General features: G+C 33.5%; 2 protein-coding genes and 1 pseudogene across 2 annotated transcripts; all 3 read left to right on the top strand.

Annotated features, from left to right (window-relative positions):
* The first annotated feature begins 1,104 nt into the window (after positions 1 to 1,104).
* Positions 1,105 to 2,826, top strand: LOC145618215 (trimethyltridecatetraene synthase-like). Its single transcript, XM_081672993.1, has 2 exons — positions 1,105 to 2,022; positions 2,197 to 2,826. Exons 1-2 carry the CDS (start codon positions 1,105 to 1,107, stop codon positions 2,824 to 2,826), a joined length of 1,548 nt encoding a protein of 515 aa, XP_081529119.1.
* Positions 2,827 to 4,818: 1,992 nt separating this feature from the next.
* On the top strand, positions 4,819 to 6,539 carry LOC145618214 (trimethyltridecatetraene synthase-like). The gene is made up of 2 exons (XM_081672991.1): positions 4,819 to 5,727; positions 5,910 to 6,539. Exons 1-2 carry the CDS (start codon positions 4,819 to 4,821, stop codon positions 6,537 to 6,539), a joined length of 1,539 nt encoding a protein of 512 aa, XP_081529117.1.
* A 1,557-nt stretch (positions 6,540 to 8,096) lies between these two features.
* On the top strand, positions 8,097 to 9,649 carry LOC145616675 (trimethyltridecatetraene synthase pseudogene; annotated as a pseudogene).
* The last annotated feature ends 6,939 nt before the right edge of the window (positions 9,650 to 16,588 follow it).

The raw sequence follows: 16,588 nt of genomic DNA, 5'->3' as shown, positions 1-16,588 counted from the left end.
CAATTTACCATCTGTGATATTTTAAATTTTCTAGTGAACCTCAAGTATCTATATTTGATCTTTTCTCTTGTCCAAAAAAAAAAAGAAAGAAAAAAATTGATATTGGGTTTTGGAGGTGATAGTCCAAGACCTTTTGTGCTCTAGTTTTAATCAACCAATGTTTTTTTTTTTGACTAATGGTTATTATAAAACTCATAAATACTACGAAGTACCTCTATTAAAAAGTTCATTATTATTAAATAAGTTTCTTCATTTCTATAGTCATCGATCTTATATTAGTCATTATCAATAATTCAATACATAATTTCAATCACTAATATATTTTATTACTCAATAAGATCGAAAACATTATGAATAATAATTAAAATGCTCATGGCTTGTAGACGATTTTAAAGTACTCATTACTGAGTTTGGTTTTTTGGGGAGACACAATCAGGTATCTACAGTGCTGCGTCCATAAGGTTCAACGGGACATGGTCTAGAAAGCTCATGACTTAGCTACTGTAGCCAGCATTAGTCTCTAGTCCTTTAATATTTATATGTAATTTGCTTAGCCTTATGTCAAAAAAAATAAAATAAAATAAAATAAAATAAAAATATTAATGTGAGTTTTTTTTTGTCAAAGTTTTAAAAGTTTGACTATGAAAGTCATAATGGGGCTATCAAATTGAAATAGAGGCTGTACTGTCTACATATATACTTATAACAAATTACAATACAGTAACAATAACAATATTAATTATTGTATAAGATTTGATTTCTATATATTTCATTTAAAAAACTAAGAATCACTGAAAAATAAAACATGTCACTGGTCTTTATTTTATTATGATGATTAGTCCAACAAAGGCAGTTGGAAAAATATTTGCTTCAATTCATGCATGCACGCATGATACGGAGTATTGTAACTATTTCTTATGCATTAGATTAAAGTCCAAAAAGACGATTGGAAAAGTGTGGATTTCATGCACCATATTTCAATTTTTCTTACTCCGTTAATTTGTAATTAAATACCCCATAGTCATACAAACTTCTACTCACACACTCAAAACAATCAAAAATAAAAAGCATTTTTACCTCCACAAATTTAAACATAAACCAATAATGGAGGGTTTGGAGACACCAACTTGGGCAGCCTATGCAGTTGCATGGCTAGTAGTTATAGCCATATTACTCCTTACTAACCACATTTCCCGTCCAAAACTTAACCTACCACCAGGCCCGAAACCATGGCCCGTCATCGGGAACTTTAACCTCATAGGGCCCCTTCCCCATTGCTCCCTCCACGAGCTCTCCAAGAAATATGGTCATATAATGATGCTTCAATTTGGGTCAGTCCCGGTGTTAGTGGGATCATCGGTGGAAATGGCGAAAAATATCCTTAAGAAGCATGATGAAGCCTTTGCCGGGAGGCCTCAAATTGCTGCAGGAAAGTACATAGCCTATAACTATTCTGATATAACATGGTCTCAATATGATCCGTACTGGCGTCAAGCACGAAAAATATGCTCAATGGAGCTTTTTAGTGTAAAGAGGCTTGATTCGTACGAGTACATACGTGTAGAAGAGATTAAATCAATGTTAAGGGGCTTTTTAAACACTAAAGGGGAACCCATAGTGTTAAAAGATCACCTCTTTGCTATGAACCTACATGTGATTACTAGAATGGTGTTAGGGAAAAAATACTTGGAAAAAAGTAATGAAGAGAGGTCTACTTTAACACTAAGAGAATTTAAGTTAATGCTTGAAGAATTGCTTTTGCTAAATGGGGTGCTTAATATTGGGGATTGGATCCCCTTGTTTAAGTACATTGATGTAAATGGTTATGTGAAAAGAATGAAGATTTCGGCTAAGAAAAGTGATAGGTTTATGGAGCATGTTTTGGACGAACATAATGCTAGAAGGGAAAAGGAAAAGGAAAATTGGGAGCCTAAAGATATGGTAGATGTATTGTTACAACTTGCTGATGATCCTAATAATGAAGTTAAGCTTAGAAGAGTTGGGGTGAAGTCATTTTGCGTGGTATAACCTGATTTTAGTTTTTAGTTTTTTTTTTTTTTTATTTATTTATTTAAATTGATTATTAATCTATCTCTCTCTCTTTTTTTTTTTTTTCCCTCATTACTCATAGATATTCTACAATACATAAATCCTAGTAAATTAATTAATATGGGTTTACACGGTAATTAATTACAGGATTTAATTGCTGGAGGTGCAGAAAGTTCAACAGTAGTAGTAGAGTGGGCATTGGCTGAGCTCATAAGAAGACCAGACATTGTTGAAAAGGCAACAGAAGAGATGGACCGCTTAATAGGGAAGGAAAGTTGGGTTCAAGAAATAGACATACAAAACTTACCTTATATTCGCGCGATAGTAAAAGAAACAATGAGACTTCATCCAGTGGCACCTTTGCTTGTGCCTCACTTAGCAAGGGAACAAGTTAAAATTGAAGAGTATGATATCCCTAAGGGCTCTGTTGTTCTTGTAAATACTTTTTCAATACATAGAGACCCTAAGGTATATGAAAGGCCTGACGAGTTTTGGCCAGATAGATTTATTGGAAATGGTATCGATGTCAAAGGTCATGATTTCGAGTTGTTGCCTTTTGGATCGGGAAGAAGGATGTGCCCAGGGTATAGTCTTGGCCTTAAACTTATTGAGTCAAGTTTGGCTAATATTCTTCATGGTTTTGCATGGAAATTGCCTGATAACATGAAGCCTCAAGATTTGGATATGCAACAGATTTATGGTCTCTCAAATCCAAAGAAGATTCCGCTTAGTGTTTGTGCTGAGCCTCGACTTTCTCACCATATTTACCATTTGTGAAATTTTAAGCTTTGTAGTGAACCTAAAGTATCTAAACTTAAGTTGGGTTTTGGGTAACTAGGCTAGACTTAATTTTTCAAGTTGGGTTTTGGGTAACTAGGTTAGGGCCTTTTGTGTTCTTGTTTTAATTAATAATTGAGTGTGTAAAATACTGGTCATGAACTCATGATAAAATAAGTAAACACTACCTTTTTAAAAATTTTTAAAATTGTTTTGTTTTATTGTTTAATTATTCATGCTTGTCGATACACAATTTCATTCACTAGTATTTTTTTATATATGTTATAGTGGGGGTGCTCTTATTCGACCTGCAAAACCTGAACTGCTGAGTGCTGACCCAAGTAATAAAACAGATAGTAAATTCTACATTGTTATTGTCAAAATAAATAGATCAGTAACACAACAAGAAAGCGTGTTTTTACCGACATCTCCAAACCATCGGTAAAAGTATAACAAACCGTCGGTAATGTATGGCTAGCCATCGCTAAACCAATTAATTTGTGGTTATTCTAGACTAATGAAATACTTTATGCTCGTGCGAACGCAAATTAGACCAAAGATATATACAAAGTATATTTTTTTCCCAAATTATGCCCGTGCTTTTATTGAATACTCCCTCCGTCCCATAACACTTGATACAGTTCTCATTTTCATCTGTCCCATAATACTTGACACGTTACTAAAAATGGAATGAGATTAGTAATAAGAAAAATATATCCCACATTTTCTCTCTCCTCACCTACCCCACTCTCACTCCACTATATTGTTTTTTTACAATATAAAAATACTAAAGAGTATACTTCGTATTTTATACAATAAACAAATATTTTAAATGGATCCACTTGTAATTTTTCTTAAACTCCGTGTCCACTCCAACTTCTCAAGTATTATGGGACGAATAGAGTAGTAGATGATCAATGAAAGCTTCAATGTAATATTAGTATATATTTTAGGTGAAAAAAAGTATGAAAACTTTTAATTTTTCTCTTGTTTTTGTACCTCTATCTCTTTGGCGTGCTATATGTTGTACTCCCTCTGTCCCTAAATTACATTCCTCTTTCTCTCTATTATGTGAGGAATAAATGCTCGAAAGAGGAATGTAATTTAGAGACGGAGGGAGTATTGAAATGTTAATCCATATGTTCAAAGTATATGGCGCACTTAACAATTAACACCCATGTCGCCCAGTACACATTTTGATATCATTCTACTTACGTAATAATTAACTATCGCTTTTTTTTTTTTTACGGAATAATTAACTATCGTTAATCGATTATTATGTTGTGCAAGTGCAGGCAATGCAACTTGCAAGGTAGATTTTTAAACAACTTAAACTTGAATTTCCTCAACATATATATGTAGAATTTTCATGTCATTAGCTTAAAAAACTTTACTTAGCTTGTACAAAGACATTGTAACAATCTCTATCAAGTTCCAAGCAATTTAGAAATTTGTGAATTGATGATCGATCTACAATACCAAATCCAATAATAATGTAATATAGTCACTTATTCAAAAAACGTTGTACAACTTGAGAAATTTCTTTTTTAACAATCTTATCGTGTACTACTGACGAAGTATCGTTTACATAAACTAGTAGACTAGTAGTAGCTAGCTAGCAACCAAAATAGACTAGAAAATTTCTAGTTTAGCCAAAAAATTCCTGTGAAATAGAACCACACATACAAAATTGAAGATCCTTGACATACTATATCTAATACAGTAGATGTTAACGTAGGATTAATATGATTGGTTATAATGAATTAAAGAGTAGCTTTTGCGTTCGTTTTAACTATTTAGTCCAAAAAATACAATTAGAAAAGTATTTGGTTATTTACTTCATGCATTAATTATATATTAAATTCTTCATGCTTAATTTACTATAAATAGTACCTCCAAAAATTATGACTTCATTCTACATGCAAACGTAAACCCCCAAAAAAAATTAAAAATAAAAAACTTTTTACCTTCATAATAATGGTGACCTTACCAATGGAGGCACCAACTTGGGCAGCCTATGCAGTTGCATGGCTAGCAACCATAGCCATAGTCTTCCTTACTAACCACCTTCGCCGTCGTAAACTTAACCTACCACCAGGTCCAAACCCATGGCCTATCATTGGAAATTTCAATCTTATAGGGTCACTCCCCCATCGTTCACTCCATGAACTTTCTAAGAAATATGGGCATGTAATGATGCTCAAATTTGGGTCAGTCCCGGTGTTAGTGGGCTCATCAGTGGAAATGGCAAAAGTCTTTCTAAAAACACATGATGAAATCTTTGCCGGAAGGCCTAGAAATATTGCCGGAAAATACACAGCCTATAACTATTCCGATATAACATGGTCTCAGTATGGTCCATATTGGCGTCAAGCTAGAAAAATGTGCTTGATGGAGCTTTTTAGCTCTAAGAGGCTCGATTCATTTGAGTACATACGCGTAGAAGAGCTTAAATCCATGCTAAGTGGCATATTTAACACTAATGGGGAACCCATATTGTTAAGAGATTACCTCTTTGCTTTAAACTTAAATGTGATTAGTAGGATGGTGTTAGGGAAAAAGTACACGGAAGAGAATAATGAAGAGAAATCGATCGTGACAATAGAGGAATTTAAGATGATGGTTGATGAATTATTCTTGTTAAGTGGGGTGATTAATCTCGGAGATTGGATCCCTTTGTTTAAGTACATTGATGTACAAGGTTATGTGAAAAGAATGAAGGTTTTAGGTAAGAAATTTGATAGGTTTATGGAGCATGTGTTGGATGAACATAATGCTACAAGAGAAAATGAGAAGGATAGTTGGGTGCCTAAAGATATGGTGGATGTTTTACTACAACTTGCTGACGATCCTACTAATGAAGTTAAGCTTGAAAGAGTTGGAGTCAAGGCATTCTGCCAGGTATATTAATTATTCCCATTGATCTATAAGTTTTTTTTTACAACATTATTTAAGTTACATTTTTTATAATTAATTATGTATGTACATTAATTAGTCTCACTCTTTAGTCTATTTAGAATTCTGATGAAATATGTATTAATTCTAGTAAACTAATATTGATTTTATGCATTGATGAATTTCAGGACTTAATTGTAGGAGGTGCAGAAAGTTCAACAATAACAGTAGAATGGGCGATTTCTGAACTCATAAGAAGACCAGACATCATTGAAAAGGCAACTGAAGAGTTGGACCGCGGGATAGGAAAAGAAAGATGGGTTCAAGAGAAAGACATACAAAACCTACCATATATCCGCGCAATTGTAAAAGAAACATTGAGATTGCACCCTGCGGCACCTTTACTTTCACCTCGTGTTGCAAGGGAACAAGTTAAAATCGAAGGATACGATATCCCTAAGGGTTCCATTGTGCTTGTAAATACTTTCACTATACAAAGAGATCCTAAAATTTATGAAAAGGCCAATGAGTTTTGGCCAGAGAGATTTATTGAAAAGGATATTGGTGTTAAAGGTCAAAATTTTGAATTGCTGCCTTTTGGGTCAGGAAGAAGGATGTGCCCAGGGTATAGTCTTGGCCTTAAACTTATTGAGTCAAGTTTGGCTAATTTTATTCATGGTTTTGCATGGAAATTGCCCGATAATATGAAGGCTCAAGATTTAGATATGGAAGAGGTTTATGGTGGTTCAAATCCTAAGAAAATTCCTCTTAATGCTTGTGCTAAGCCTCGACTTCCTCATCATATTTATCATATGTAATCTTTATAATTTATTGTGAACTTTAAATATCTAATAAACTTAATTGATTTTACAAGTTGGGTTTTGGAATTGTAGTCCGAGGCCCTCTTGAGTACTTAGTTTAATCAATCAGCTAAAGTGTGTGAGTTGTACTGTCGATGATAATAGAATTAATTAATAATTAATAATACGATATACTAGTCTTTGTGGTGATCCATATTAGTTACAAATATTGACAAATATAACAAATGGTATTTAAATTATATAAGCAAAACATGAATGCTATGTTATCTTATATATCAACCATGTCGGCCATGTGATAAATTCAACTTCATTTTATATATTGTATTATTATCGTTCATTCATACTAGTTATGAAACGAAAATCAGGAGATCGGTTACGAACTTGTTTATATTGGTTTGATGCGAATTTAGACATGTTTTGTGATTGAAAATACATGTGAAATTAATTTTTATATATTAGCTCTTCATTGTGTGTAAAGCAAGGTCAACTATAACAACATTTAACTCAAATTTGCTCAACTACACATTTAAATGTAGATTTTGCATGCGGTGCAAAATTGGATGTATGTGGTCTAAGTCAATCAACTTGTAACACATTTTTAACAATTTCAATCAAACAACAGTAGTTTAGTAATTTTGAGTATAAATTGTTGGCAACGGCTATTATGTGATATAATTAATTTTGAGTACAATGGCTATTATATGATCCAAAACAAGACATAAGTTGAAAGTCATGTAGTGATATACTTGTATAGTTGTATGTAAAATAAGTAGAGCTACAAGTAGCTAGGCCACAGCATATTAATACTTTCTTCATGATATGATAAAAGTGGTGATATTTTTATCCGATGCCTTAACCAAAATTCTAATAATAATCTATTAAATTCAATAATATATACAAGTACATTAATTGTTTCTAAACCTTAATTAGAATTGCAAATTCATTTGTATCCCAATAACGACCTATCAAATTTAATTATATCACAATATTTTATAGCACCAAAAAAAAAAAAAATTATATCACATAAAAGTCAGTCTTACTCCGTTATTACAGCTCAAAATATATAGTTCTAACAACAATCTTACCAAGTACTACTTTACTAGTACTATATATCTTTTACATTACATGAATGGGTAGCAATCAAAATTGACTATACAATTTCCAATTTAGCAACAACAATATTTTTTTATGCATGAGATCAGATCATAGAACCACAAAAGGTAATTAAGATCCTTTACAACATCTAATTGGTTCAACAAAGTCGATCATAATAATATTTATTTTATTTCATGCATTATTGTAGTTTCTTATTACTTTTGCATTTATTATTAGTCCAACCAAGACAATTGGAAAAGTATGTAGTTCATGCATGACATTCTAATTTCGTTTTATGCGTTCGTTTTTAGTCCAACAAAGACGTTTTCATTTCTTGCATCATATATTATTTTTTCTCGATTCTTATATTATAAATACCCTCATATATATCAACTTCTAATTACATAACATAAAACCACAAAATAATTAACAAAAAAAAACACTTTACCTCCATCCACAAACCATTCACCAATGGAGGGTTTAGAGGCACCAACTTGGGCAGCCTACGCAGTTGCATGGCTAGTAATTCTAGCCATAGTACTCCTCACTAACCACATTACCCGCCAAAAACTTAAGCTACCACCAGGCCCGAAACCATGGCCCGTTATCGGGAATTTCAATCTTATAGGGTCCCTTCCCCATTGCTCCCTCCATGAGCTCTCTAAGACATATGGGGATATAATGATGCTCCAATTTGGGTCAGTCTCGGTGTTAGTAGGGTCATCAGTGGAAATGGCAAAAACTTTCCTAAGAATGCATGATGAAACCTTTGCCGGGAGGCCTCAAAATGCTGCAGGAAAGTACACAGCCTATAACTACTCCGATATAACATGGTCTCAATATGATCCATACTGGCGCCAAGCACGAAAAATGTGCTCGATGGAGCTTTTTAGCATCAAGAGGCTAGATTCATATGAGTACATACGCGTAGAAGAGCTTAAAGCCATGTTAAGAGGCATATTTAACACTAAGGGTGAGCCCATAGTGTTAAAAGATCACCTCTTTGCTATGAACCTACATGTGATTAGTAGGATGGTGTTGGGGAAAAAATACTTGGAAAAAAATTATGAAGAGACATCAATGGTAACACTTAAAGAATTTAAATTGATGCTTGATGAATTGTTCTTGCTAAATGGGGTGTTTAATATTGGGGATTGGATCCCCTTGTTTAAGTACATTGATGTATATGGTTATGTGAAAAGAATGAAGATTTCGGCAAAGAATCTTGATAAGTTTATGGAGCATGTTTTGGATGAACATAATGCTAGAAGGGAAGAAGAAAAGGAGAATTGGGAGCCTAAAGATATGGTGGATGTATTGTTACAACTTGCAGATGATCCTAATAATGAAGTTAAGCTAGGAAGAGTTGGAGTCAAGGCATTTTGCCAGGTATATTAATCTAATTTTAAGTTTTTTTTAAGTAATAATCACTTTTTTTTTTTTTTGCTCTTTACACATCGAGTTCCTATGAGATGTTATATATTGTAAACTAACATAAGATTTTACACAATAATGAATTACAGGATTTAATTGCTGGAGGTGCAGAAAGTTCAACAATAACAGTGGAATGGGCAATTGCCGAGCTCATAAGAAGACCAGACATCGTAAAAAAGGCAACAGAAGAATTGGACCGTGTGATAGGAAAGGAAAGATGGGTTCAAGAGAAAGACATGCAAAACTTACCTTACATTCGAGCAATAGTAAAAGAAACAATGAGATTGCATCCAGTGGCACCTTTGCTCGTTCCTCGCTTAGCTAGGGAACAAGTTAAAATTAAAGGCTATGATATCCCTAAAGATACCATTGTGTTTGTGAACACTTTCTCCATACAAAGAGACCCTAAGCTTTATGAAAGGTCCGATGAGTTTTGGCCAGATAGATTTATAGGAAATGAGATTGATGTCAAAGGTCATGATTTCGAGTTGTTACCTTTTGGGTCAGGAAGAAGGATGTGCCCGGGATATAACCTTGGCCTTAAAGTTATTGAATCAAGTTTGGCTAGGCTGAATTAGAGCTCAACAAAGTCGTATGTCGTGTTGGCTTGGATCATATCATTCACAAGCAATAATGTGTATTTGAAAGAATAGAAAAGGAAGAAAAATAATAACATGCGTAATTATGCTATATTAAGAAAATAGCAAAGGAGCGAGGAAAAATAATAACATGCTAAGGAAAAATAATTATTTTATTGACAAAGGAAAAAATATTATATTGAGAGCATAGAAGATGTAAGTTCAAGCCTAAAAACATTTAAAATATAACTCCGGAAGTTTTTTTTTTTTCAAACCATATTACTCCGAAGTTGAAGAACTCCAAATGGATCAATTAAATAATTAAACTTTCAAATAATGACATTCTCGTTATATATGAGAGTACCACATGTATGTTAGGATATTGTAATAATGTATATGAACACAATTTTTGAAAAACGATTAAAAATTTACCATTTAGTGATCAAACATTTAATTTCATAAATTAGATTAATTACAAACTTAAGACAATTGAAATCATGTATAAACACACATTATCTTCCGGTAAAGATGACCAACCCATCAACATACCATACAAATAATGTCACAAGAGTCACAACAAATATTACGAGTATCACAAGTACTAAAAAAAACAGCCATATAGCACATAGATCCCTTATTCTAATCACATTTCTGCTTTATTTGCAAAATCACGTTGCTTGTTAGGGCCCAAATGTTACTTGACCTACTTTATTACCTTTAATTCAACTTTCACTTTCACCTTCTTTGGCCACTCTAAAGCTTGTTTTTTTACCACCTTTACTTTTCTCATTATCAATTTATCAATCATTAGGGCATGCTTGGATTAGGGGTAATACATTAAAAGGGTAATAAAAGTCAAACAAAAATAATTAGAGGTGTTGTTGTAGGAGATATGGTGCTTATAAATAAAATAAGCTAGTTGTGCCATGAGGAAAAGAGAGAGATGGAGGAATTATTACTCTCATAATGAGGGTATAATGAGGGTAATAGTTACCCACTCTCCCCCTAGTGTAACTATTACCTCCAAAATGAGGGTATTAAATCCTCTTTCTTCACCTCACACAATACCATCACTACATAATCTTCTTACAATCCACAAATTCTTAAATGAACCTGGTTCACACTAATTTATTGTGGACCGTTAATATAAGAGAAATTATGGTTGTTTTATCAATAAAAAAAATATAAAAAAAAAGTCACTATAATAAATATAAGGTCACTACGTTGAAATAAAAGTCATTTTGGTAATATATAAGCTATAAGAGGTTAATTTTTTAATGAAATATTTTGTATAATGGTTAATATGAATAATAATGGTCACTAAGTTAAAATTACGGTCATAACGTTGTATTCAAGTTCACAATAATATCAAACGTTATATAAGTTTTAATAAAGGTTACTATGTTAAAAATAAGGTTATTACTATGTTAAAAATAAGGGTCACTATGTTCACTATAATGTCAGTTGCGTGTGTATAAATCTCGGATCCACAATAATATTATTGTGAACCAGGTCCACGCAAGTCTTTCGCCTTACAATCACAATCTCCTTCTTCCCTATTTTCACATTCATTTTGCTTAGTTTGACTTTTATTACCCCCAATCCAAGCATGCCCTTAAAGTAATTAATTATACCCAGTAGAAATGAATAATGCCACACTAATCTTCTCACATTTTATCCAATTTAATTCACACTTTTATTTGGCACATATTTACTAATACTTCTTACGTCGTATTAATCTCTTTCCAAAATTAAAAGTTTGGGTTTCATGCTTTTTTCATTGGATCTTGCTAATAACAAGTGCCTTGGGACATTAGATAAGAAATTAATACATATTACTTAAAATAGTACTCCCTCCGTTTCATAATGTTAGTTCCATATACTATTTTGGCCGTTTCAAAAAGATATACCCATATTGAATATATTTCATTTATAACTTGATTTTTTTTTTAAATTAATAAGTTGTGGATTGATGACATGACTCTTATTAAGGAAATTTTTACCTTTAATTATGCAATGATGACTTGTGATTTTCTAATAAAAAATTTAAAAAGTTAAATAAGGTAAAGTAATTATAAATTATGTTGTACATTAATGTTAGATTCCAAATATATTTCTTTTCTTATTTTATGTGCATGATTGATTCCATATGGGACCAACATTATGAAACGGAGGGAGTATTAAGTTTGGAATGCACGACAAAATCAAACGTCGATCGGTGTAATGAATGTTAATTTTACTATAGTATTTTCACATTTAGTTCTCTTGTCTAATGCCCCAGGGGTGGTTGTTAGCTTTTGCCTTTTTCATTTATTAAAAATTTTGTTTACGATATTACACCAAGCTATAAATTAACAACATAAAACTTTAGAAGATACAAATTATAAAACTTTGTAAAATCATGTCTAATTAAAATTTTAAAACTTTATATTAATACCTATGAAATATTTAACAATATAGCTAACGATAAATATTTTTTAATATATAAACAGTGAAAAAGGTTTAAAATGTTAATTTTTTTGAGATAAAAAGGGTACAATTCTACACATTACAACAAAGTGTAGATGCATGCAATATAATGTTAGCTGGTACTCCATACTATATACCAGGCAGGGGCCCTGTGCTGATTTTTAAAATTAGGCCTCAACATTGATTTTTTTTAAAAAATTCAACAATAAGATAGATAAAAATTCTATTTTTTTTTTCTTTTAAGGTAAAGTACAATTTTTACTAGTGGAAAACTAAATAAGAAGCTAAAAAAAATACTGATCACTATAAAATAATAGGGTTTTTCTATACGGTGTCCCTGAGGTATTGATTTTTCCAAGCTGTGCCCACCCATTTTCAAAATTCTACGCTGTACCCCTAAGGTGCCTTTAGTGTTTACGCTGTAACCCTACCTTAATCCCTCCGTTAACTTAAGTTAACTTTTCGTTAACTTCAAAATAAAATAATTTTTTAAAAAAAAAAAACAAAAATACCCAAAAACACCCAAACACCACTCTCTCCTCCATCACAAGTACCCACTACCGTACCTCCAGCCGCACCACCGCCGTACCTCCAGCTGCACCGCCGCACCATAATGGCTTGCCTCTCTCTCCTCGACCCACCACTGCATCATCCTCCTCCTTCCTTCCTTCTCTTTCCAGATTTTCGACCATTTTTCGAAAATTTTTGGGCAAAATTTGAACAATCTCGGCCAATTAAACTATATTCGTGCAAATTTTCATTGGAAAAATCAATTAAAACAAGTTTTGTGTATTTAATCAAATTGGGGGAAAAATTAGGATTTGGTGTCGTTTAATTATTGCGGTGGTGTGGGACTGCTGCGGTGGTGCGGGAGGGGATTGGGGTGGCTGGTATTCCGAGGTGAGAGGAGAAGCTGGTCGGTGGCGTTTGCTGGTCATGCGGCTGATCAGTTTTGGTGCGGTGGAGAGCAGGGAGCAGTTGGGAGTAGGGTTGTGGGTTTTCCGGTGCGGGAGAGGATTGGGGTGGCTGGTATTCCAGCAGGCAGTGGGCGGTCGAGGAGAGAGGGGCGAGCCACTGGTGCGGCGGTGCGGCTGGATTATTGAAAGTGCGGCGGTGCGGCCGGAGGTGTAGTGGTGGCTGGTGGGTAGTTGTGACTTGTGAGGGAGGAGAGAGAGGTGGTTGGGTTTTTTTTTTTTTTAATTATTTATTTCGAAGTTAACGGAAAGTTAACTTAAGATAACGGAGGGATTAGGGTAGGGTTACATCTTAGACACTAAAAGTACCTTAGGGGTGCAGCGTAGAATTTTGAAAATAGGTGGGTACAGCTTGGAAAAGTCAATACCTCAAGGGCATCGTATAGAAAAACCCAAAATAATATATCAAGTTAATTTTAAAGGAGGAAGCTACGCTTCTCTGGGTGGGTAATACTCATAGCTGTTACTTGCCCTTGCGGTTAAAAATAAATACGAAGTACATATTAGCCAGTAATATTTTGGGAATGATAACGGGCCGGGGACATGATCAAAATTTGTCTACAAATTGATGACTACAAATTTAGGTGCATTATTATGGCCCATTATGCACCAAGAGAAACCGTCATCGAAATAATTGATGACTTGAATTGGACCATTTTAGAGCGTAGGGCACGGGTGCGCACTCAGAAAGGAGGACCCCAGTTGTTTTCCTTCAGAATGTTTGCCAAAGGTCTAGTCTTGGTACAAAATACAATTGCCTAATTGGCCCTAATACTAGCACAATGTTACTCATTTATTCTATCCGTTTCATAATAATTAATACTTATAATTTTAACGATAATATTTATGTTTCTATGATTTTGAATTGTTCTCTCTATTCATCTATTTACATGTATGACTTTGATCGATACACTATTAATACACAATTTTAATTTAATTATTAGTATCTCTAATTTTTTATAAGTTTTTACTTTTTAAAATATGATATTATGAAGATATACATTATAACTAACCTAATAAAAGTTACATACTCCTTACGTTCTTTTTTATCTTCCTATTTACTATGAATGTGGTCAAATTTATAAAACTTTGACAATATTTTTTAATTACTATATAAGAGAAAAATAATTACGGGCCTGTTCTCATTGACTAAACTCAACTGAACTGAACTGAACTGAACTCAGCTGAACTGAACTGAACTCAGCTGAACTGAACTGAACTGAACTGAACTGAAATGAATATTTTATAAGAGAAGGAAATTAGGAGCTGAACTGAACTGAACTGAACTAAACTCAGCTGAACTGAACTGAACTGAACTCAGCTGAACTGAACTGAACTGAACTGAACTGATTTCAACGTAAGAGAACAGGCCCTACATTAGATATTGTTAAATTTGTTACATTTTATATTTTCATACTACTCCCTCCATCCCTAAATTACATTCCTCTTTGGAAATTTACACGGGAATTAAGGAGGAATGAGTAAGACAAATAACAATGATTAGATAATGTTATGGGAAGTACAAAGATAGATTAATTATTACTTATGACATGTCATCAATCCTTTGCAAAAAAAAAAGGACCAATCACATGCTCCTAATTGAAAATTTTTAACCAATCATATTCATTGTAATTTGGCACAAGGATTATGAGTGAGATTAGGTAAGGATGAGTGAGAAAGCATTAAATATAAAACAAAAAAAAGAGAGTTGATTTACTAAAAAAAACTTACCAAAAATAGAAAGGAGGAATGTAATTTTGGAATACCAAAAATAAAAAGGAGGAATGTAATTTAGGGACAGAGGTAGTATTATTTTTTTGAAAAAACTAAAGATATATCAATTGTCAATATTGTTACACAAAACACAAATGAAAAAAAATATATAATAAAGAGTGGAAGGGGTAACAAAATTAAACTTAGACACGAAGAGATTAGTAAATAGTCAAGTCAAAGATAGTACATGAATATTACAAAAATTAAACCGATGCTCTTTTTCAAACACAGAGGGAGTAATTAAAAATTATAGAAACTTCATGACATTCCAATAATATAAATTCATACGAAGTATTGTTCCAACAACATCTTACTTATTAACCTGTTATTTAATACTTTGTATTATGGCAAACTAATCTTCTCCAATAACTATTGTTAGTAGGGGTGTCAATCGAGTTTGCGGTTCGGTTTTTGGTTCGGTTTATCGGTTTATTACAACGGATCGGTTTTTAACGGGTTGGAATTATTATCGAGTCAGTTCGGATCGGTTTTAAATAATTTCGGGTCGGTTCGGTTAGGTTTGTTTTTATTACAGTTTCTTTTCGGGTCGGATTCTAATCGGGTTGGGTTATAATTGGTTCGGGTCATAATCGGTTCGGGTTAAAGTTGGTCGGTTTAAAACGGTGTTTGTCAGTTTAAAGCGGGTTTTGGGTCAAAACATATCGGGTCCTAATCGGGTCGGGTTGTAATCGGTTCAAGTCATAATTGGCTCGAGTTGAACTTAGTCGGTTTGACAACTGGTTTTGCCAGTTTTGAACGGGTTACGTTAACGTATATACTAGTATATCCTCAACATTCTATAATTAGTTATTCCAATAGCTTTAATTAAGTCCCTTTTCTGTATAAAGATTTTCAAGATCAAAAAATAATAACAAATCTAGAGTTAGCTTTTGATTCAGATTTTTTTAATACAATATAGTGTTCGATTTTAAGTTACAGGTTGTAAACGATTTGGGTTTATCGGGTTTTTGTCGGGTTTAATCGGTTTCGGTTTACAATGGGTCGGGTTGCTATCGGGTTCGGAAGTACTCGATTCGGGTTGTTCTCGGTTTCGGGTTGTATCAGTTCGGCTTGATAACGGGTACGGTTCATTAACGGTTCTCAAACATTCGGATCGGTTCAGTTTCATGATTTAAAAAATCGGGTCGGATCGGTTTACGTTTTTAAAATAACAGGTTCATAGCGGTTCGGTTCCTTTTCGGAACAGTTCGAAACGGTTCGGATTCACCAGTTAGGGTCGGTTTTTGACAGCTCTAATTGTTAGACATAATAATTATCCTCTCTCCTCTATTAAATCCTCTCTTCTCTCTCTCCCATTTCAAGTCCCCCCTTTTAAAACCCTAGGAGCTAGGGTTTTGGCTATAATATTTGGATGGTTGTGTGAAGAGGGAGTTAGGATCCTTTGTTAAGGATTTTGGTGTGGTTATATTGGTAAGAGAGTTTATATGTGTGACTGTTGGGGGTTTGAACAAGAAGTTGGCCTTTGCTAAGGTGAAGTGTGTATTTTGTTGGATTAGTATTGGTTTGGTTCCTTTTTCTTCGGTTGTAATGATTCTTGTGATCATTACTCTTGAATTTTTTTATCTGAACCAGGCGCCCAAACTTTGTTTTGGGGTTTCTCGAGCCTCGACGTTGTCAAAGTTTTCTTGCCAACAAGGAAAGTTATTGATTGGGAGGTCACTAGTTCAAGTGACCCGTTTGAAGTCCTTACTTGGTGATGAGT

Source organism: Chenopodium album, chromosome 26 (assembly GCF_948465745.1).
Source record: "Chenopodium album chromosome 26, dcCheAlbu1.1, whole genome shotgun sequence".
NCBI lineage: Eukaryota > Viridiplantae > Streptophyta > Magnoliopsida > Caryophyllales > Amaranthaceae > Chenopodium > Chenopodium album.
Note: the sequence above shows the minus strand (reverse complement) of the source record. Positions and strands in the feature narration are given on the sequence as shown.